General features: G+C 44.6%; 2 protein-coding genes across 3 annotated transcripts in view; both read right to left on the bottom strand.

Annotated features, from left to right (window-relative positions):
* Positions 1–8,365, bottom strand: part of KIF19 (kinesin family member 19) — a 96,808-nt gene extending 88,443 nt beyond the window's left edge. Inside the window, exons 1-2 of the mRNA XM_077458693.1 lie at positions 8,055–8,365; positions 15–95 (exon numbers count right to left, since the gene is read on the bottom strand). Of these exons, the coding sequence (XP_077314819.1) occupies positions 15–95; positions 8,055–8,093 (120 nt within the window). The 5' untranslated portion in view covers positions 8,094–8,365. The remainder of the gene's footprint in view (positions 1–14; positions 96–8,054) is intronic.
* Positions 8,366–14,159: 5,794 nt separating this feature from the next.
* Positions 14,160–22,464, bottom strand: part of DNAI2 (dynein axonemal intermediate chain 2) — a 46,286-nt gene continuing 37,981 nt past the window's right edge. For both annotated transcript variants that reach the window (XM_077458694.1, XM_077458695.1), the window contains exons 12-14: positions 21,616–21,852; positions 17,155–17,193; positions 14,160–14,275 (exon numbers count right to left, since the gene is read on the bottom strand). In XM_077458694.1, the coding sequence (XP_077314820.1) occupies positions 17,158–17,193; positions 21,616–21,852 (273 nt within the window). In that variant the 3' untranslated portion in view covers positions 14,160–14,275; positions 17,155–17,157. The remainder of the gene's footprint in view (positions 14,276–17,154; positions 17,194–21,615; positions 21,853–22,464) is intronic.

The raw sequence follows: 22,464 nt of genomic DNA, 5'->3' as shown, positions 1-22,464 counted from the left end.
GAAGATTTTCCTACCTGGTCATCCACCTTATGGGCGATGATGGTGGCTCCTTCCATAAGTTCTGTTTCATTGATTGGCCGGATACGGAGAGCGACCTGTATGGATAAAGGAAAGTGGAGTTATCAGCTGACCGATGTACTATACACCAAGCTTGGATTAGGAATTTTGCTACATAATTATTTTTTACATGTTCATTGTGAGGTTCTGGCTTTGAGAGATAAAAAAAAAAACGATTACTACTAATGTTAAAAGTATAATTGAATTTGGATCATACCACCAATCACAAATGCAGCACATGGCCAAAACCCAAAACGTACAGAATGAGCATTTCCTAAATATATCTAGACATGATCTCAATCAATCTAATCAAATATTATTAATACACTATGTGATAAAAGGTCGTTGGACACCTGGCCATCACTACTCCTCCAAGCTTGTTGGACATCTCACTCCAAACTTTTGGCCATTACTATGAAATATGGAGTTGGCCCTCCCTTTCTGGCCTTACTTGTTCAGGTCAGGCAGATGACACTTCCCATTCAAAAACCATGGCCATTAATATTGAGTTACCCTTCTACAGTGCCTTGCGAAAGTATTCGGCCCCCTTGAACTTTTCAACCTTTTGCCACATTTCAGGCTTCAAACATAAAGATATAACATTTTTATTTTTTGTGAAGAATCACCAACAAGTGGGACACAATTGTGAAGTGGAACGAAATCTATTGGATATTTGAAACTTTTTTAAGTAATAAAAAAATGAAAAGTGGGGCGTGCAAAATGATTCGGCCCCCTTGCGTTAATACTTTGTAGAGCCTTTTGCTGCGATTACAGCTGCAAGTCGCTTGGGGTGTCTCTATCAGTTTTGCACATTGAGAGACTGAAATTCTTGCCCATTCTTCCTTGCAAAACAGCTGGAGCTCAGTGAGGTTGGATGGAGAGCGTTTGTGAACAGCAGTTTTCAGCTTTTTCCACAGATTCTCGATTGGATTCAGGTCTGGACTTTGACTTGGCCATTCTAACACCTGGATACGTTTATTTGTGAACCATTCCTTTGTAGATTTTGCTGTATTTTTGGGATCATTGTCTTGTTGGAAGATAAATCTCCGTCCCAGTTTCAGGTCTTTTGCAGACTCCAACAGGTTTTCATCCAGAATGGTCCTGTATTTGGCTGCATCCATCTCCCCCTCAATTTTAACCATCTTCCCTGTCCCTGCTGAAGAAAAGCAGGCCCAAACCATGATGCTGCCACCACCATGTGTGACAGTGGGGATGGTGTGTTGAGGGTGATGAGCTGTGTTGCTTTTACGCCAAACATATCGTTTTGCATTGTGGGCAAAAAGTTGGATTTTGGTTTCATCTGACCAGAGCACCTTCTTCCACATGTTTGGTGTGTCTCCCAGGTGGCTTGTGGCAAACTTTAGACGAGACTTTTTATGGATATCTTTGAGAAATGGCTTTCTTCTTGCCTCTCTTCCATAAAGGCCAGATTTGTGCAGTGTACGACTGATTGTTGTCCTATGGACAGACTCTCCCACCTCAGCTGTAGTTCTCTGCAGTTCATCCAGAGTGATCATGGGCCTCTTGGCTGTATCTCTGATCAGTCTTCTCCTTGTCTGAGCTGAAAGTTTAGAGGGACGGTCAGGTCTTGGTAGATTTGCAGTGGTCTGATACTCCTTCCATTTCAAAATGATCACTTGCACAGTGCTCCTTGGGATGTTTAAAGCTTGGGAAATCTTTTTGTATCCAAATCCGGCTTTAAACTTCTCCACAACAGTATTACGGACCTGCCTGGTGTGTTCCTTGGTCTTCATGATGCTCTCTGCGCTTTCAACAGAACCCTGAGACTATCACAGAGCAGGTGCATTTATACAGAGACTTGATTACACACAGGTGGATTCTATTTATCACCATCAGTCATTTAGGACATTGGATCATTCAGAGATCCTCGCTGAACTTCTGGAGTGAGTTTGCTGCACTGAAAGTAAAGGGGCCGAATAATTTTTCAGTTTTTTATTTGCTAAAAAAGTTTAAAATATCCAATAGATTTCGTTCCACTTCACAATTGTGTCCCACTTGTTGGTGATTCTTCACAAAAAATTAAAATTTTATATCTTTATGTTTGAAGCCTGAAATGTGGCAAAAGGTTGAAAAGTTCAAGGGGGCCGAATACTTTCGCAAGGCACTGTATGTGGCTTTACCATCCTCCACTCTTCTGGGAAGACTTTTAGAGGGTGTCTGTGGGAATTTGTGTCCATTTATGAGTTCAGGTACTGATGTTAGTTGGAGAGGCCTGGTCCCAACATCCAGTCTCATATTATTGGGCGCCAAAAAATAAATAAATAAATAAAAAAAACACAAAAGACCCAGTTCACAATCAGCATTCCAAACCATCCCAAAAGGTGCTCAGTAGGGTTGAGCTCTGAATTCTTGATTTCTTCCACTCTTCTAGGAGGGGTTTTCACAAGATTTTGGAGTATATCTATGAGAATTCGTGCCAAATGTTCAAGGTCAGGTGTTTAGTTGGGTGGTCATATCTATAAATAAATATATATATATAGATGTAGATATATCTCTCTCTCTATCTATCTATCTATCTATCTATCTATCTATCTATCTATCTATATATATATATATATATATATATATATATATATATATTTTTTTTTTTTTTTTCTCTCTCTCTCTCTCTCTCTCTCTCTCTCTATATATATATATATTATACTGTCGCAAAATATATCTAAGAACCCAGCAAAAAATAGGATAAAAATTAATCACCCATTATTAAGATAAAATTTAAGAAAAACAGCTTTTGTTGCAATCTTCTTCTTCACTTCAGACATTTCCCCTGCAGTCCTTTTATCCCCCACTAGATGTCCTCAGTCTAATGGCCATTCATTCAACTGATTCAACTGACCAGGTTGTCCTGGACCCTCCCCCAGCCTGTCACAGGACAGTGAAAGGAGAAGCAGTTCAGTGATGAGCCCATCTCTCTGTCACTCTGCTCTCTCCTCCTATAAGTATGTTTCATGCCAGTACATGAACTGATTGGCTCTTTGTGCTGATTCTTCCTTCTCACACTCCAGCCCCTCTATACAGGAACCAATACAGGTCACATTCAGGTTGCGCACACTGTTTGCATTTAAAAATTACATTTAATGATGTATTATTGATTACAGATCTGCAATAATTTGTTTATATCTTCTTGGAGTTCAGCGTTACAAATGCAAGTGAAAGAAAAAGATAATTTGCCAAGCTGTATTCCCAGCTGGCGTCTTCCAAGTATTCAAGTTAACCATAAATACTGGATTCTCAGGAAGGGATTGTACAATCAGATTGTAAGGTATGTGTGGTCGGCTTTAACGGCACATTTGTCTAAAAGCCCAAATTAGCACCGGCATTCCTTATGGTGTCCATACATTTCCCGACATGTTGAAAATTCTCTCTCCACATAGCGCATGTTCTGTAAATCGGCCAAGAAGGGGAGAAAATTCCCAGAGAGAACATTCGGTGAACGATCTGCTCCTAATGGGGGAGATACATTTTCCTGTAGAAGTGACGGTCTGCGGTAGAGTCTGCCGGCTTATTAGACATTGCTGACTCACCGCTCAGTGTCTATCCAGCCGAAGCCGTCTAATTTGAAAGCCTGCTATGTCAAACTTAATTATGTGTCATTATTCGGGATCTCTAATCCTGTGCTGGAGACCCCCTGCGAGGGATTAGCCGCCTTTCACAAACATACAATTAATGTGCAGCGCGGTGTGAACACGCCACAATCGCACCGCCCCGGGCGAAGCACACAGGACACACGCCAACAAAGGTGCTAGAAGAAAATAAACTCGGATAAAATGATCACGAGTTAGAATTGGACAGATTAACCTTTTTTACAGGTTCCGTGTTGGTGGCCGTGTGAATCCATCGCTGGTCCTGTGCGTTCATTTACATCTTACCAATGGCCGAGACTGGATCACTACTCAAAGTACGCCCATGGTAATGATAACCCCAGGTTGCATCCAATCACCAAAAGCTCATATAAAGCTAAAAGTGGACTTTAACCTGCTGCCACTCGCATAACACATGCCCACCTTGGTGTAAGGGTGGAGACTCTGCTAGCCACTCCTGGATGAAAGTGGGTGAACCTGCTGGGCACTCCTGGATGGAAGGAGAGAGAGATGCTGCTGGGCACACCTTGGTGTAAGGGTGGAGACTCTGCTGGGCACACCTGGATGAAAGTGGGTGAGCCTGCTGGGCACACCTTGGTGTAAGGGTAGTGACTCTGCTGGGCACACCTTAGTGTAATGGTAGCGAATCTGCTGGGCACACCTTAGTGTAAGGGTAGCGACTCTGCTGGGCACACCTTGGTGTAAGGGTAACGACTTTGTCATGAACACCTGGACAAAAGTGGATGAACCTGCTGGGAACATCGTGGTGTAAGGGTAGAGACCCTGCTGGGCACACCTTGGTGTAAGGGTAGCGACTCTGCTGGGCACACCTTGGTGTAAGGATAGCGACTCTGCTGGGCACACCTTGGTGTGAGGATAGTGACTCTGCTGGGCACACCTTGGTGTAAGGGTAGTGACTTTGTCTTAAAACACCTGGACAAAAGTGGATGAACCTGCAGGGAACATCTTGGTGTAAGGCTAGAGACCCTGCTGGGCACACCTTGGTGTAAGGGTTGCTACTCTGCTGGGTACACCTTGGTGTAAGGATAGCGACTCTGCTGGCCACACCTTGGTGTAAGTGTAGCGGCTTTGTCTTAAACACCCGGACAAAAGTGGATGAACCTGCTGGCAACATCTTGGTGTAAGGGTAGAGACCCTGCTGGGCACACCTTGGTGTAAGGGTAGTGATTCTGCTGGGCACACCTTGGTGTAAGGATAGCGACTCTGCTGGGCATACCTTTGTGTAAGGATAGTGATTCTGCTGGGCACACCTTGGTGTAAGGGTAGTGACTCTGCTGGGCACACCTTGGTGTAAGGGTAGTGACTCTGCTGGGCACACCTTGGTGTAAGGATAGCGACTCTGCTGGGCATACCTTTGTGTAAGGATAGTGACTCTGCTGGGCACACCTTGGTGTAAGGGTAGTGACTCTGCTGGGCACACCTTGGTGTAAGGGTAGTGACTCTGCTGGGCACACCTTGGTGTAAGGGTAGTGACTCTGCTGGGCACATCTTGGTGTAAGGGTAGAGATGCTGCTGGGCACTCCTGAATGTTAGAAGAGGTGGGAGGAAGTCCTTGCTGAGGACTTCTGGATGAAAGTTTGGAGACTCCTTATGTATACAGACTCCAGATCTGGTACATGTGCAGAGTTATGGTGCCGGATCACTGCAGGAACCAAGAAGAGACAGCTGGCTCAAGATTGAAGACGGTGGTGCAGGACTGGAGTAGGGAAGTGGGTCCCAAGAAGGGGTCAACACTGGATCTGTTGGGCTGGGTTTATAAGTATAATATTATAGAATGAGAACACCAAAAGTAAGCGGGGAAGAGGGACAATGTCATTGGGAGGGTGAAGATCTTCTGTAACACAGGCTTTCTCAACCAGGCTTTGGTAGATCCCTCTAGTGGAACCTCCAGAGATATTTAGGAGCTTCTTGAGCTGTGGCTGATTCATCCACCACCTACAATGATGTCATTTTCCACTGACATTCAGTATATGGGGGTCACTTCTTCACTGACTGCCAACGTAGTAGGGAGGTAGAAGAAAGGTGCGGGGAGCTGATCTCAGGAGCAGGAGATGTTCTCAGTGGAGGGAATGAAATCTCCTTAAGTAGCTTTCTCAAGAGTGAAGGCTGAAAAGTGGAGTCTTTCCTTCCAGGGGCTGGATGTGCACGGAGAAGAGAGCCAAAAGCAGAATGTATAAAGTCCAGATTTACTTTTATTAAGACTAATCATAGGTGATAAAAATCGAACATGTTACGAGGGTTCAAAAGCCCCCCCGGCCCCCCCCCCACCCACCTTCATCAGGGCCACAAATAACACATTAAAGACTATGATCATTATACCGTATTGACTGCTATGTAAGTAGTAAATGATATCTAGTGTAAATATGTAGAGACAATCAATACAAAATTGGAAAGCTAAGTACAGAGGGGAAATATGGGAATAGGACATAAAAAAATATAGCCATAAAATTCTAAACAAGAAAAAGAGAAAAAATAAAGAATATACAAGTCAAATGAAATATGAGAGAAGATACAATCAATGTAGCTAAAAAATAAATAAATAAATGATAGAGTTCAACCATCCTTGCTCTGGACTGGTGCTGCACAGAGAACATCGAGCAAGTGACATCAGTCTCTGTACCAGAGGAGCTTACACTCTAATGTCCTCTTCCCCACAGTCCCAGACTATTATTATTATACATTTATATAGCTCTGGCATATACTGCAGGGCTGTACAGAGATCAACGAGCCGGTCATATCAGTCTCTGTACCAGAGGAGCTTACACTCTAATTTACCCTCCACAGCCTGATCCGAGGGGAAACAAATTAATCTACCAGAATGTTTTTAGATTGTGGCAGGTAACAGAAGCACCTGGAGGAAACCCAGACAAATTGCCAAGGTATACATACTCCATGCAGATACTGTCCTTGGAGATCAAACCCGGGGCTTATGAGTTCCAACTGGAAACTGAAATATCAGTTCCTGAAGGCATTGCCTTTGCTTAAAAAATTATAATATAATACATATTATAATGTATATTAAAATATTAAATAATAATATCAATAATAATAATAATATATATATATATATATATATATATATATATATATATATATATATATATATATATATATATATATATATATACACACATACACACACTTTTTGAAGAAACTTCATATTATTAATAATACAAAAATACAAACACACATATGTTGTATATATAATAAGAGTAATAAGATTACTATAATTTGTATAATGTACACATATATATTTATTTATTACTACTACTACTAAAAATAAATACCTATATACACACACACATATTTTGTAATAACAAAAATAATAATAATAATAATAACAAATATAATAATAATAAAAAACGTAATATAACTATAATGTGTATGCATCTATAATTCTTATTATTATGATTATTAATAATAATAATAATAATAATAATAATAATAATAACAATAAAAGATACCTATACACACACATATTTTTATTATTAATAATAATAAAAGCAATAATATTACTATAATGTGTACACTGTATTTATTATTACTACTACAAATAATAAAAATAAATACTCATACATATAAAACACACACCCACATATTTTGTAATAATAATAATAATGAAAGTAATATTACTATAATGTGTATACTATATACATATATTATTATTATTACTGCTACTACTACTACTAATAAAAAAAAACAAAAAAACGATACGTATAAAAAACACACACACATATAATTATTATTATTATTATTATTATTATTAATAATAATTAATATTAATAAAAAAGTAATATGACTATAATATGTATACTGTATACATAATTATCATTATTACTACTACTAAAAATATACCTATACATATAAACACACACTTAATAATAATAATAATAATAATAATAATAATAATAATAATAATAATAAATAAATTATATATATATATATACACACACATATACACACACACATACATACACACACGCACACAATATATATACAGAGGATTGTGTATGAAGAAAATATCCATCGACACAGAAGAAAAGTTGGAAGCTGTGATCTGTACACTGGTTTTGGGTCGGTGACACACAAAGTACTGAAGCCAGGGGATCAGCATGACAGCCAGGTACAGAACATTTCCTAATACAGTAACCTTTCGTGTTTCCTCCTCGCATGCGCACACAGAAATATTTCAGCATTATGTTAATGAGCAGAAAAAGGACTTTTCCCTCAGTGACCTCAGCGCTACGGTTGAATTATCGTGTACGTTTTGCGACAGCGACTTGGCGCGGAGCAGCGCCGGGGTCCGGAAGCGTTGGCGCAGAACGTAGCGATATTTTCTAACATCCATTCTCACAATATCCCATCATATCTCACCGTCAGCTGCTGGTCCTTCGACTCGCCCCCGTCCTTCATGGCTGCGGTGGGAGGCAGGGATGGCGGTTGGGGGGGGGGGGGGGGTTACATGTCACAGCACGCAGGGAAGGGTCAGGGTTGTTCGGGGACAGCCAGGATTCAGCACAGCACCGGTCCTATTATGGAGGACATGGCTGGCAGGGGACCCCGGGCCGGTGTACACAGGGGGGCCAGCTGTATGGCTCTTCATGTGTCCTCCAGGCTGGGGAGTGCAGGGACAGAGATGTGTGCAGACTCTGATCTCTCCTTTATCTCTCCCTCTTATGGATTCCCTGGAGATCTGGAAACCCAACACAACAAACCAACCCAGCTGTCACTGCAGAGCTCTCCTGCTCCATCTTGTGGCCACTTTGGGGTATTACTGGTTGGGAAAGGCACAGGTGCTGCTGATCACAATGTAGCCAGAGTGTTTCTTTAAACTTTTTCATTGTATCTATTATTATATTGGAATTTCTTTTTAAAGCTCCATTCACATCTGCGTGCTCCATGGATATGCGCAGAAGTGCGCGTCTTCACGCATGTTCATGGAATTTGGGAAAAACGCATGCCGTGCTTGCGGTGCCATTAATTGTAAATATGGGCGTCAAACAAATGAGAGGCGAGCTCACTGAACTGCAGATTAAAAAGGCTTCTTTGGCGCATTTGTCGCACGTAGGGCAGCCCATTAAAATTAATGAAATGCCCCTTGCATGTCGCACAAAAAACACAAAAAAAAGCACGCCAGCAAACGCTATTTTTGTTAATGTGTCGCTAATTGTGTATTTCCACATAATTCCTTTTTTACGCTAAAGTTTAATCTGCTTATATTTTACTTCCTTACACCCCCCCCCCCCCCCCACACACACACCCATCACTGGTGTCAGTGGTAAGAATAGTGCCCCATCATTGGTGTCAGTAGAAGGAATAGTGCCCCATCATTGGTGTCAGTAGAAGGAATAGTGCCCCATCATTGGTGTCAGTGGGAGGAATAGTGCCCCATCATTGGTGTCAGTAGAAGGAATAGTGCCACATCATTGGTGTCGGTGGGAGGAATAGTGCCACATCATTGGTGTCGGTGGGAGCAATAGTGCCCCATCATTGGTGTCAGTGGGAGCAATAGTGCCCCATCATTGGTGTCGGTGGGAGCAATAGTGCCCCATCATTGGTGTCGGTGGGAGCAATAGTGCCCAATCATTGGTGTCGGTGGGAGCAATAGTGCCCCATCATTGGTGTCAGTGGGAGGAATAGTGCCCCATCATTTGTGTTGGTGGGAGGAATAGTGCCACATCATTGGTGTCAGTGGGAGCAATAGTGCCCCATCATTGGTGTCGGTGGGAGCAATAGTGCCCCATCATTGGTGTCGGTGGGAGCAATAGTGCCCCATCATTGGTGTCGGTGGGAGCAATAGTGCCCCATCATTGGTGTCAGTGGGAGGAATAGTGCCCCATCATTTGTGTCGGTGGGAGCAATAGTGCCCCATCATTGGTGTCAGTGGGAGGAATAGTGCCCCATCATTTGTGTTGGTGGGAGGAATAGTGCCACATCATTGGTGTCGGTGGGAGCAATAGTGCCCCATCATTGGTGTCGGTGGGAGCAATAGTGCCCCATCATTGGTATCAGTGGGAGGAATAGTGCCCCATCATTGGTGTTGGTGGGAGGAATAGTGCCACATCATTGGTGTCAGTGGGAGGAATAGTGCCCCATCATTTGTGTCAGTGAAAGGAATAGTGCCCCATTATTGGTGTCAGTGGAAGGAATAGTGCCCTATCATTGGAGTCAGTGGGAGGAATAGTGTCCCATCATTGGTATCAGTGGGAGTTATAGTGTCCCATCATTGGTGTCAGTGGGAGGAATAGTGCCCCATTATTGGTGTCAGTGGGAGAAATAGTGCCCTATCATTGGTGTTAGTGGAATGAATAGTGTCCCAGCATTGGTATCAGTGGGAGAAATAGTGTCCCATCATTCGTATCAGTGGGAGAAATAGTGCCCCATCATTGGTGTCAGTGGGAGGAATAGTGCCCCACCATTGTTATCAGTGGAAGGAATAGTGCCCAATTATTGGTGTCAGTGGGAGAAATAGTGCCTCATCGCTGGTGTCAGTGGAAGGAATAGTGCCCCATCGTTAGTGTCAGTTGAAGGAATAGTGCCCCATCACTGTTATCAGTGGAAGGAATAGTGCCCCATTATTTGTGTCAGTGGAAGAAATAGTGCCCCATCGTTGTGTCAGTGGAGGAAATAGTGCCCTGATTGATGTCAGTGGGAGGATAAAAGGAAACAAAGGGCTGCAATTTGTAGCCCGCTGGTCTAGGTTTTCCAAAGATGTATTTTGTGCAGGTCAGTAGCTCTGAAGAAGAGGGTTGCCCTTGAAAGGCATCGGCCCTCCGTACCTTTATGGGGGTCTCTAACTGATGGTGGATGGATTGGACAGTTGATCACTTGTATTCAGTGTAGTGAGCGAATCTCCACTTGAATGGATTTGAGGTTTTTCCAATGACCTCTGTGAGTAGAAGTGACTATTTACAAAAGATATTTTTAAGAAGATGTGGAAAAAACAGCCACAAGTAGTGGAGCCAGAAAGGAGTGAATATAGCGAAATCAAAACAAATGAGTGAAGCTGCCCCTTTAAGAGTGGCTATACCCCTCCAATCCAATCAGTGTATATAAAAGAAAAGGTATGGCGTTATCTCATAATACATGAACTCTGCACTCTGTACGTAGTGCACCCCTGAACTCTATATGTAGCGTACCCCTAAACTCTGCACTCTGTATGTAGTGCACCCCTGAACTCTGCACTCTGTACGTAGTGCACCCCTGAACTCTATATGTAGCGTACCCCTAAACTCTGCACTCTGTATGTAGCGCACCCCTGAACTCTGCACTCTGTACGTAGCCCACCCCTGAACACTGTGCTCTGTACGTAGCACACCCCTGAACTCTGCGCTCTGTACGTAGCACACCCCTGAACTCTGCACTCTGTATGTAGTGTACCCCTGAACTCTGCACTATGTACGTAGCGCACCCCTGAACTCTGCACTCTGTGTAGTGCACCCCTGAACTCTGCACTCTGTACGTAGCGCACCCCTGAACTCTGCACTATGTACGTAGCGCACCCCTGAACTCTGTATGTAGCGCACCCCTGAACTCTGCATTTTGTATGTAGCACACTCCTGAACTCTGTGCTCTGTACATAGCACACTTCTGAACTCTGCAGTCTGTACGTAGCCGGCCCCTGAACTCTGTATATAGTGTACTCCTGAACTCTGTACGTAGCACATTCCTGAACTCTGTATGAAGCACACTCCTAAACACTGCATTCTGTACACAGCACACTCCTGAAATCTGCACTCTGTACAGAGTGTACTCCAGAACTCTGCACTCTGTACGTAGCACACTCCTGAATTCTGTATTCTGTACATATCGCACTCCTGAACACTACATTCTGTATGTCGCACGCTCCTGAACTCTGCATTCTGTATGTAGCGCACTCCTGAACTCTGAACTCTGTACATAGTGTATTCCTGAACTCTGCACTTTGTAGGTAGCTCACCCCTGAACTCTGTACATAGTGTACTCCTGAACTCTGTACAAAGCACACTCCTAAAAACACTGCATTCTGTACATAGCACACTCCTGAACTCTTCACTCTGCAAGTAGCACACTCCTGAACTCTGTACATAGTGTACTCCTGAACTCTGCATTCTGTAGGTAGCGCACCCCTGAATTCTGTACATAGTGTACTCCTGAACTCTGCACTCTGTACGTAACACACTCCTGAACTCTGTACTCTGTACATAGCACCCCCCTGAACTTTGCACTCTGTATGTAGTGCACTTCTGAACTCTGCACTATGTACATGGCACATTCCTGAACTCTGCACTCTATACAGAGCTTAATCTTGAACCCTGCACTCTTTACGTAAGACATTCCTGAACCCTGCGCTCTGTATCTAGCATACCCTAGATACAACTGGTGGCAACCAGACTGCAATGAAATTGAGTTTGGCACTCCTGCCGTATAGGGTTCTATGGCGCCACCCTGTATGTGAGCTTCAGACTGACACCTTCAGATACTGTGAGTGTCCATAGAAAGAGAGTGCCGGGTGGAAAACCACTCGCACTGCTCCACCCTTTCCTGCTGTTCTTTCTGAATAGTGCATTGGAGATACTTGGGTGCGTGCTCTCCTTCCAGGAAGTTCAGGAAAGCCGCAAGTGAATATACACACATGCTTTGCTAATCATGTACACAGCAACACTTCATTGACTGCTCTAAACATATTAATTAAAAAAAGACTATTTAATTCTACATCGTATTTTAATTCCCGTTCCCGGGGTCTATGGTTTGGTGATATGCACCTGCTGTTGTAGAGGCATCATAAACCCGGGACTGCTGAAAAATAAGAAGGGCTGTGAGAAATTCTTTGATTCCGGTTTCTGACATACGGGACGTTTTAGGAAGAGCCGCAGATTAGCAGGCTGACAAATCTGTCCATGTAATAGCACTAGGACTGATTGAGTGGTGGAGCAGATGGGGCATTGATGTCATGAGACGTGGGCTCCCGGTACGACAGAAGGGACTGCACACTGCAGGGACACATTCACAAAATAAAAATTAAGTGACACCCGTGGTCCCGAACCCCACTCAACATTATAAACAGAACCGCGTCAATAAAATTAGTGAATAAAATGTAAAAAAAAGTATTGGGACGCCTGCCTTTACACGCACATGAACTTTAATGACATCCCAGTCTTGGTCGGTAGGGTTCAATAGTGAGTTGGCCCACCCTTTTGCAGCTACAACAGCTTCAACTCTTCTGGGAAGGCCGTCCACAAGGTTTAGGAGTGTGTTTATGGGAATGTTTGACCATTCTTCCAGAAGTGCATTTGTGATGTCAGGCACAGAGCTAAGGGGCGCACTGTGCGTGGTTCACCAGGGGGCACACTCTGCATTGTACACCAGGGGGCGCACTGTGCGTGGTTCACCAGGGGGCGCACTCTGCATTGTATATCAGGGGGCGCACTGTGCGTGGCGGGGGAACACCAGGGGGGTGCACTGTGTGTTGAACACCAGGGGGGTGCACTGTGCTTTGAACACCAGGGGGCACACTGTGCGTTGAACACCAGGGGGTGCACACTGTGCGTTGAACACCAGGGGGGACACACTGTGCGTTGAACACCAGGTGGGGGGGCGCAATGTGTGTTGTACACCAGGGGGCGCACTGTGCATTGAACACCAAGGGGGCGCACTGTGCTTTGTACACCAGGGGGGCCCAATGTGCGTTGTTCACCGGGGGGGCGCAATGTGCGTTGTTCACCGGGGTCGCACTCTGCATTGTAGCTTTTAATAAACATTTTTTCACAATGATAATTCTTTGGATGTGTCTCCCGTGATTTTAAGGTTGTAAATACTTTTATATGGCTGGTCCTGTGTCTCTTTGAGGGTGACTCTCGGGGCACACTGTGCGTTGTACACCAGGTGGGCACACTGTGCGTTGTACACCAGGGGGGCATACTATGCGTTGAACACCAGGGGGGCGCATTCTGCGTTGAACACCGGGGGCGCACTGTGCGTTGAACACCAGGGGGAGCACTGTGCGTTGAACACCAGGGGGAGCACTGTGCGTTGTACACCAGGGGGCGCACTGTGCGTTGAACACCAGGGGGCGCACTGTGCGTTGAACACCAGGGGGGCTCACTGTGCGTTGAACACCAGGGGGCGCACTGTGCGTTGAACACCAGGGGGCGTACTGTGCGTTGAACACCAGGAGGGGCTCACTGTGCGCTGAACACCAGGGGGGCGCACTGTGCGTTGTACACCAGGGGGGCGCACTGTGCGTTGTACACCAGGGGGGCGCAGTGTGCGTTCTTCACCGGGGGGGCGCACTGTGCCTTGTACACCAGGGGGCGCACTGTGCATTGTACACCATGCAAGTGCAACAATCCCTTGATACTGGACCTAGGTCAGCTGTAAGGAAAATGTTGTGTATTTTCTCATTTTAGCATGGCTGCAGGATTGTGTTGACAGCTCCTAGACCGGATTTCTTCTAAGATACCACAACAACCGCAATGCAATAAAATATTTATTCTCTTTCCTTTACAAAAAAAAAAAAAAAAGGGAAACAGTAAGAATAATCCAGTGAGAAATAAATGATCATGTAATGCGGACTTCTCCTCTGTGTAGTGGCACCAGCGGTGGGGTGACGGGTCCTGTAAGAAGAAGAGAGACACCTCCGTCACATAATCACAGTTTATGGACAGTCACTCTTTTCACAGTATATTGTATTTTGTATAAAGCAGATTTTCAACCTGGTTTATACAAAAAAAAAAAAAAAAAATTATAAAAATACAGAAAATAATAATAAACAATCAAATTAATTTTAAAACATTAAAAAAATGAATACATAATAAACAAAAATAAATAAATAATAAAATAATTAAAAATAAATAAACCTGGTTTATACAAAAAAAAAAAAAAATTATAAAAATACAGAAAATAATAATAAACAATCAAATTAATTTTAAAACATTAAAAAAATGAATACATAATAAACAAAAATAAATAAATAATAAAATAGTTAAAAATAAATAAACCTGGTTTATACAAAAAAAAAAATTATAAAAATACAGAAAATAATAATAAACAATAAAACTAATTTTAAAACATTAAAAAAAATGAATACATAATAAACAAAAATAAATAAATAATAAAATAGTTAAAAATAAATAAAAACGAATTACAGAAAAAAAAAAAAGAGTGCTTAGCATAATGTTAACACCCTGATTGGAAAACTGAGGTCATGTCCATGCTCATAGAAATGCACAGAATGGACCGTGCGCCCCTCTACACGCGCACGTGCGTGTGAGCATTAGCGTGCTCATGAGCGTGAGCATGTATGTTTGAATAGACCTTGGCACCCGGTGGCCTATTTAAAGCATTGCAGGACTCGGGATCATCGCTGAGTGGTGGTCAGCTCCTTCTGCCTGTGACCTGAACCCATGTTAGATCTGTATCCTGACCCGGCTGGTTGACTCTGCTTGTTCCTGAACAGTGGCGGCCCATATGGACGGGCCCCCCCCCCCCCCCAATGAATGCGCCCGGCCCCTAAACTTAAAATACATGCATCACGGACGCATGGATTTTATTTTTTAAGCATGTGAGACTCTAATTGGCTTAAAAAAGTGTGGGCTCGGGGAGCAGAGCACTGCCCCCTGATTCCATCCAGTTGTGTGACAATAGCGAACTAATATTCGCCATTGTCTTCCCGATTTCCCTCCTGGCCAATCAGGAAGCAGGTCCTGAGTCTTAGGACTCCCTGGCCAATGGAGTCTCAAGACCCACTTCCTGTACAGCCGGGAGGAGAAACAATGGCCCCGGAGCGAGGAGCGAGGAGCAGAAGCCCCACCCCGGATCCTTGTCATCTGCCTCCTAAGGTAAGGAGGCCTCTGATCGCCGGGGGGTGATTGCCTCCTTCACTTCCGCCTCACGTGAGGGAGGGGGGGGGGGTTTGGGGGAATCGCCATTGCGGTCTTCCTTTTACAAGCAGCGGGAGGGGATGCCCCCACTCCCGCACCTCTCCAGGCTCTCTCGCGTGATCGGGGAGCCCGGTATCCGATCCGGCAGTGCTGTCGGCTTACCATAGAGCTGACTATGGAACGGATGATCTCCGGCCATCTCTATGGCCCTGTAAGGCTGGAAGTGACGTTGTGACGTCACGTCCGGTTCTGTCTGAAGTAAACACCCCCATTTTTTTTTCCTAGAGAGCAGAGATCAATGTTTTGTTTGCTTTTTTTTTTATTATTGCTTTCCAGGGTATAGGAGATATCTGGGGTCTTATAGACCCCAGATGTCTCCATAAAGAGGACCTGTCATCCTTATTTCTATCACAAGGGATGTTTACATTTCTTGTGATAGGAATAAAAGTGATAAAAAAATAAAAAAATAAAAATGAAAGGGACAGTGTGAAAATAAATAAATAAATATTAAATAAAAAAAATGCTTTTAAAGCGCCGTCGTCCCCTCGTGCTCACACGCAGAAGCGGACACATACGTAGGTCGTGCCCGCATATGTAAAAAGTGTTCGCAACACACATGTGAGGTATCACCGCGAACGTTAGAGCGAGAAAAATAACTCTAGCACTAGACCTCCTCTGTTACTCTAAACTGGTAACCTGTAAAAAATTTGAAAGCGTCCTCTATGGATATTTTTAAGTATCGTAGTCTGGCGCCATTTTACAAGCATGCACAATAATAAAGTGTGGCATGTTAGGTATCTATTTTCTCGATGTGACATCTTTTACATTATACAAAAAAATTGGGGTAAATATTATGTTTTTTTTTTTTATTCATGAAAGTGTTTTTTTTCCCAAAAAAATAAAAATAAAAAATTGCTGGAAAAATTGCTGCACAAATACTGTGTACCATAAAAAATGTCAACGACTGATATTGTATTCTCTAGGGTCTCTGATAAAAAAAAAACGATAATATTTGGGGGTTCTGAGTCATTTTCTAGAAAAAAAAATATGATTTTTTTTTGTAGGAGAGGAATGCCAGAATTGGCCTGGTATGGAAGTGGTTAAGTACCGTAGTTTGGCGCCATTCCATGAACGTTAAAGGGGGTGACATATTAGGTATCTATCTACTTGACCTAACATCATCTTTTATAGTTTACCAAAAATGTTGGTTATATATATATATATATTTTGCATTAAAATTCAAGTGTATTCAGTGTATTTTTTTCTCCAAAAAATTGCATTTGAAAAATGATTACGGAATTACTGTGTGACATAAAAAATTACAACACCCACCATTTTATTCTCTAGGGTCTCTGCTTAAAAAATATAGATAATGTTTGGGAGTTCTAAATAATTTTCTAGCAAAAACTTTTTTTTATTTTTACATGTAGGAGAGAAATGTGAGAATTGGCCTGGGCTGGAAGTAATTAAATTGTTACATTGTGTAATAATAAAATGAGATCTTTTTGTATAATGCATCTTTGTTGGGTTCTGTATTTAAAGCCCCCATTTTTTTTTCTTGAGAATTCTTCGGAGACGCATCATATTTACAGATCTTTATACACAGAACTCACCTATCATTTCACATCTTTCTCTTCAGACACCTCTTTCTCCTGCAGGGGGAAACATATATTATATTACATATGGCCGATATATACCAGAGTGTAATCAATGCATGACAGAGCGCCATCAATGCCTGACAGAGCGCCTATCACATGGATCAACAGAAGCAAATCCATGATCATTGGGCACAGCGACTGGTTTGGGGACAGTTTTGTGTAATTTAAGGTTAGTATTAGGGCTGGGGATTAGGGAATTGAATTTCATTTTTAAAGGTAAACTAGCCCCCCCCCCCCCCCCAATTTTTTAAAATGTATTGCAGCTTATTCATACTTAGATGTGGTGGCTGCTTTAGGCTTGATTTTCCCTTTATTTTCATGCACAGGGGGTGTGCCAGGTGTGCCTGGGCACACCCTAATCACTATGTCTGGTGCCGATTCCTCCTACTGCCTGGTGCTCCTCCCCCCTTTGTTGGCTTCCCTGCCCCGCAGTCCTGCTGGCTTCCCTCCTCTCCTCTCCCCCCGGCTCCTGAGGGGGATGTTTCTGGTTGGAGAGTGGAGGAGGGAGCTAGTAAAAAAGAACTAACTGAACGCACTCACTCACTGTGTCCATTCATAACTGAAGCATAGTAAGCTGTGGTAGTCTTTTGTCTTAATGATACTCAGTGGCAGCTGGTGGGCTTTTCTGCTGGGGGAGCGCCAAACAACCAGCAGAGCCCCCCTCTCCGTACGGCGTCATGGCACTGATGCATCCCCCCCCCCCACACCAGGGGTGACCGTGGGGCTCGCATCAGTGTCAGCCAGCACCCCACCCTACAAGGTCCGGCACTTACTATGTGGCGGGCAATGTTCTCCTCTGCTCCTGTGTTCTCCGGGCAGTGGTGGGTCCGGCTCCAGCGTGTCTCCTCTTCCACAACGCTAGGCACCCAATAGGATAGCCAGGCGCTTTGGCCAATCGGGAAACAGGTCTCACTGACCTGCCTCCTGATTGGCGGGGAGTAACTGTAGCGTGAAAATAGCGAAAATTAATTTGCTATGGTCACGCAATTGGGCCACCCTATTTTGAAGCCTATTAGAGCCTCTGGCTCTAATCAGGATCTTCAAAAAATGCACCCCGCCCACCCCTGCCATAGGAATTCATGTGCCCGGCGTCCTGAAAGGGGCCGGGCACATGGATAGGGAAGGCGGCGGAGATGTTGGGGACTGGGGGGGGCGCCGCCACAATGCACAGGCTGCCCCTGGGGATACTTCTCCTAGGGGCAACAGCCCCAGGAGTACTGGAACTCTCTTCGATGAAGAAAGAATAATTTGTTCAGGTCTCTTGTCTATTTATTACCTATACAGCCACCTTCTGTATGCCCCTTTCCAGGGATTGGCCAGGGTATGATAACTATTCAGCTGGTCATTTAATTCTTCCTCATTATGCTCTGGAAGCTTCTTCCAGAAGCAGGGGGAAGCAATCAAACTCTGAGCTCAGAGCAGACCCAAATAACCAACAACCACTCCACTAACTACAGGTGGAGCCAATAAACTACATTTCCTAGGAGGGCGCTACACTGGTGTCCGGTGTTCCTGCAGGCGATCGCGTAACCCAAAGGATTAAGACTTTCTGTGCCCCTCAATGGACTCAAGAAAAGGATTTTTACAAAACTTTATTTTTTTTTATTTTTTATTCAATGTGACCACTTTGGTTGTGTTGAATGATCAGCTGAATGATGATATTGATACAAGTTTGGCCACCAAAAAGTGGGAAAAACTAGATGGAAGAATAGCTACCCTGTTTCCCCAAAAATAAGACCTAGCGTGCCTGTCGGTGATGGCTGCAATATAAGCCCTATCCTGTTTCCCAAAAAATAAGCCCTACCCTGAAAATAAGACCTACAAGGACTTTAACTAGGGCTTATTTGGGGGGTAGGGCTTATACCGCAGCCATCACCTACAATCACGCTAGGTCTTATTTTCGGGGAAACAGGGTAGTAGTAGTAGTAGGAGGCACATTGGACTGTACTTCTTTTGTTACGGTACAAAGTTTTCTGTACTCATCTAGTAGCTCCGTCAACGCTATGAGAACAAACAGCACTGACAGCCATATGGGTCTCACACACACAGAATGCCGTTTTACCATAACTAACCCAGCAGATTGATGATTCACTCCAATTAACACCCGTCCAAAACTTCACCGCACATTGGCGACTGGATTATTGAAAAAGAACAGAGTAGTTTCACACCTCCCATCGTGTTCTTGGACAATCAGCTGCATTGACACATTCCAAGGTGATTGGATAAAAGTGGATGTCAGGGCAAAAAACAAGACATGTGTAGTATATTTCTGCAATACATGCACATTTCCCCCGTATTTTATTTATTTAAAAACTGTGCAAGTTTTGGGGGGGGGGGAAAAAATACTGGTTGATTTGCCAGAACTCCAGTGTGCTTCTAACTTTCCAATCAAACTGAAACCCCAAACAGTGGTGTCAGCCCTGCCACCTACACTGCAGGGAGAAGAAGGGGGGGGGGGGGAGCAGGTACAGGGCAACAGCATACAGGGTGCAGCATAAAAGGCAGGAGCAGAAGCAGGATAATGGCTAGCAGTATCTGGCTGCAGCAAAACACTGGAGCAAAAGGCACTAAATAGGGGAGTTCCTAAATACCCTCCCAGCAGCCAGCATCAGGTGGAAACTGATTACTGGGGTCTACTGGCTGCTTAGAGACACCCACTGGTGGACACTGGAACTACAACCCAGAACTCCAGTGTGCTTCTAACTTTCCAATCAAACTGAAACCCCAAGCAGTGGTGTCAGCCCTGCTACCTACACTGCAGGGAGAAGAAGGGGGGGGGAGCAGGTACAGGGCAACAGCATACAGGGTGCAGCATAAAAGGCAGGAGCAGAAGCAGGATAATGGCTAGCAGTATCTGGCTGCAGCAAAACACTGGAGCAAGAGGCACTAAATAGGGGAGTTCCTAAATACCCTCCCAGCAGCCAGCATCAGGTGGAAACTGATTACTGGGGTCTACTGGCTGCTTAGAGACACCCACTGGTGGACACTGGAACTACAACCCTCTGCTCTGGGAAGCACAGTGCCACCATCAGGTGATTCAGGTCCTGACATTGACCAGAAGGTCTGACTTGTCAATGTTGTCCTTTAAAGCGGGAGTCGGCCATTTTTTTTTTTTTTAAAGCCAGCAGCTACAAATACTGCAGCTTCTGACTTTTAAAATAATGACACTTACCCGCCCAGCGCGCCCGCGATGTCGGGACCCCGAAGCCGATCTCTCGATCGTCTCTTGGGTGCTGCCGCCTCCATCTTGGGTATGGGAATCAGGAAGTGGAGCCTTTCGGCTTCATTTCTCGGTTCCCTACTGCGCATGCGCGAGTCTCGCTGCGCAATAAGGATGGTCCCCGCTGTCTCTGGGATCCGTGTATTTCCCAGCAGGCAGCGGGGGACCTTCGGAAAGGGGCGTAGATTCTGCGGAAAGGGGCGTACCTTCTGCAGAATCTACGCCGGAAGTGGGTGCAGATACCTGTACTGTACAGGTACCTGCACCCCCCTCCACCCTGAAAGGTGCCAATTGTGGCACGGGAGGGGGGGGGAGGGTTCCAATGAGCGGAAGGTCCACTTTAGGGTGGACCTCCGCTTTAAGGAGCCCTATCTGATTCTCATAAAGACAAGATTTTTTTTGAGACCAAGGACCTTTTTTTCTCTTTTTTTCACTTTCTTGAGGATATTGTGTTATCTTTATTGCGTCCGACTCTGGTTTCTCCATTGCCTAGATGAGGTTATGACCATCAAGGTTTACCCTTCTGCTTCCCTTAGGCACTCCCCTTTCTGTCAATCAAGAAGATCCTAAATGAGGTTCTCAGGCCTCCGGATCCACTGAAGATCCACTAAAAGATAAAGTGCCTCCTTGTCCTCGTTAAGCCCAGTCTACCAGGGCAGTGAGTTTCCCTTGGGTCATCACCAGGCCTTGGTGTCACAGATTTGTAAAGTTGCGATCCGGTCTTCTGCACATACTTCCCCCATGTTGTGCAAGGTTGCCCTGTCTGCTTCTGCAGATGTTGGTTTTGGCAAGTTCTGCAAGCGAATTTTAACAGCCTTGGCTTGTTTTTTTTTCTTGCTGAGTATGGCTGTGTTGGTTTTGGTGTGACCCCCCCCACCCCCACCTGCCTGGACTGCTTTTGGATGTTCTTTGGTTGTTTATTACCATAAACCTTTGTCCTTCAATGAACGATAGAGAAAAATTGGATTTCTGTACTCACGCTAAAATCCTTCTCTGTAAGTAAATTGAAGGACACAGCTCTCTTTCCATTTACTATTGTTTTTCTGCATGTGGGAGGAGTTTTAGCCTCAAGGAGGCTGGCCTTTAATTTACTATGCACCCTGTAGGTGGCAGCATAACTTTAGCTTGTCATCAGACTCAGTAGACTTAAGATAAAGGGATGTTAAGACAAGTACAAAAATTATATTTATTAATACCTCTTCTTCCTTTTCTTGCAGTTTCTTCTCTTCCTGATCCCGCCTCTTCCGCTCGGCATCAATCATCTCTAAGAAATCTTTCTCCACCTTGGCGATCAGCTCCTCGCTGTTCTCCTCCGGCTTGTCCTCCTTGGTCTCCTCCTCTTTACCCGGCTCGGCCTTGCTGCGTTCCTTCAGCCGCATCTCTCTGTGCCTCGCTTCCAGGATCTTCTCTCTCTTGGTCTCACGCTCAAACATCTGAGGACAGATAGAGAGGTTATGAGATGAGTAAGTCGCGCGCTGGTAGATCGATATAAGGGGAGGGTGTATGTGGACTATAGCAGCACAAGAGACCAGATTTAAATACATATGTGAGACTTAAAGCGGGAGTTCCGCCGTTTTTTTTTTTTAAAAGCCAGCAGCTACAAATACTGCAGCTGCTGACTTTTAAAATAAGGGCACTTACCCGCCCAGCGCGCCCGCGATGTCGGCACACGAAGCCGATCTCTCGATAGTCTCTCGGGTGCTGCCGCCGCCATCTTGGGTATGGGAATCAGGAAGTGGAACCTTGCGGCTTCATTTCCCGGTTCCCTACTGCGCATGCGCGAGTCGCGCTGCGCAATAAGGATGGTCCCGCTGTCTCTGGGATCCGTGTGTTTAACAGCAGACAGCGGGGGACCTGCGGAAAGGGGCGTAGATTCTGCGGATAGGGGCGTAGATTCTGAGGATATCTATGCTGGAAGTGGGTGCAGATACCTGTACTGTACAGGTACCTGCACCCCCCTCCCCCCTGAAAGGTGCCAATTGTGGCGCCGGAGGGGGGGAGGGTTCTGATGAGCGGAAGCTCCACTTTAGGGTGGAGCTCCGCTT

The sequence above is a fragment of the Lithobates pipiens genome, unplaced genomic scaffold (genome assembly GCF_037356315.1).
Source record: "Lithobates pipiens isolate NorthernLeopardFrog02 unplaced genomic scaffold, aLitPip1_a1.2 Scaffold_28, whole genome shotgun sequence".
Lineage (NCBI taxonomy): Eukaryota > Metazoa > Chordata > Amphibia > Anura > Ranidae > Lithobates > Lithobates pipiens.
Note: the sequence above shows the minus strand (reverse complement) of the source record. Positions and strands in the feature narration are given on the sequence as shown.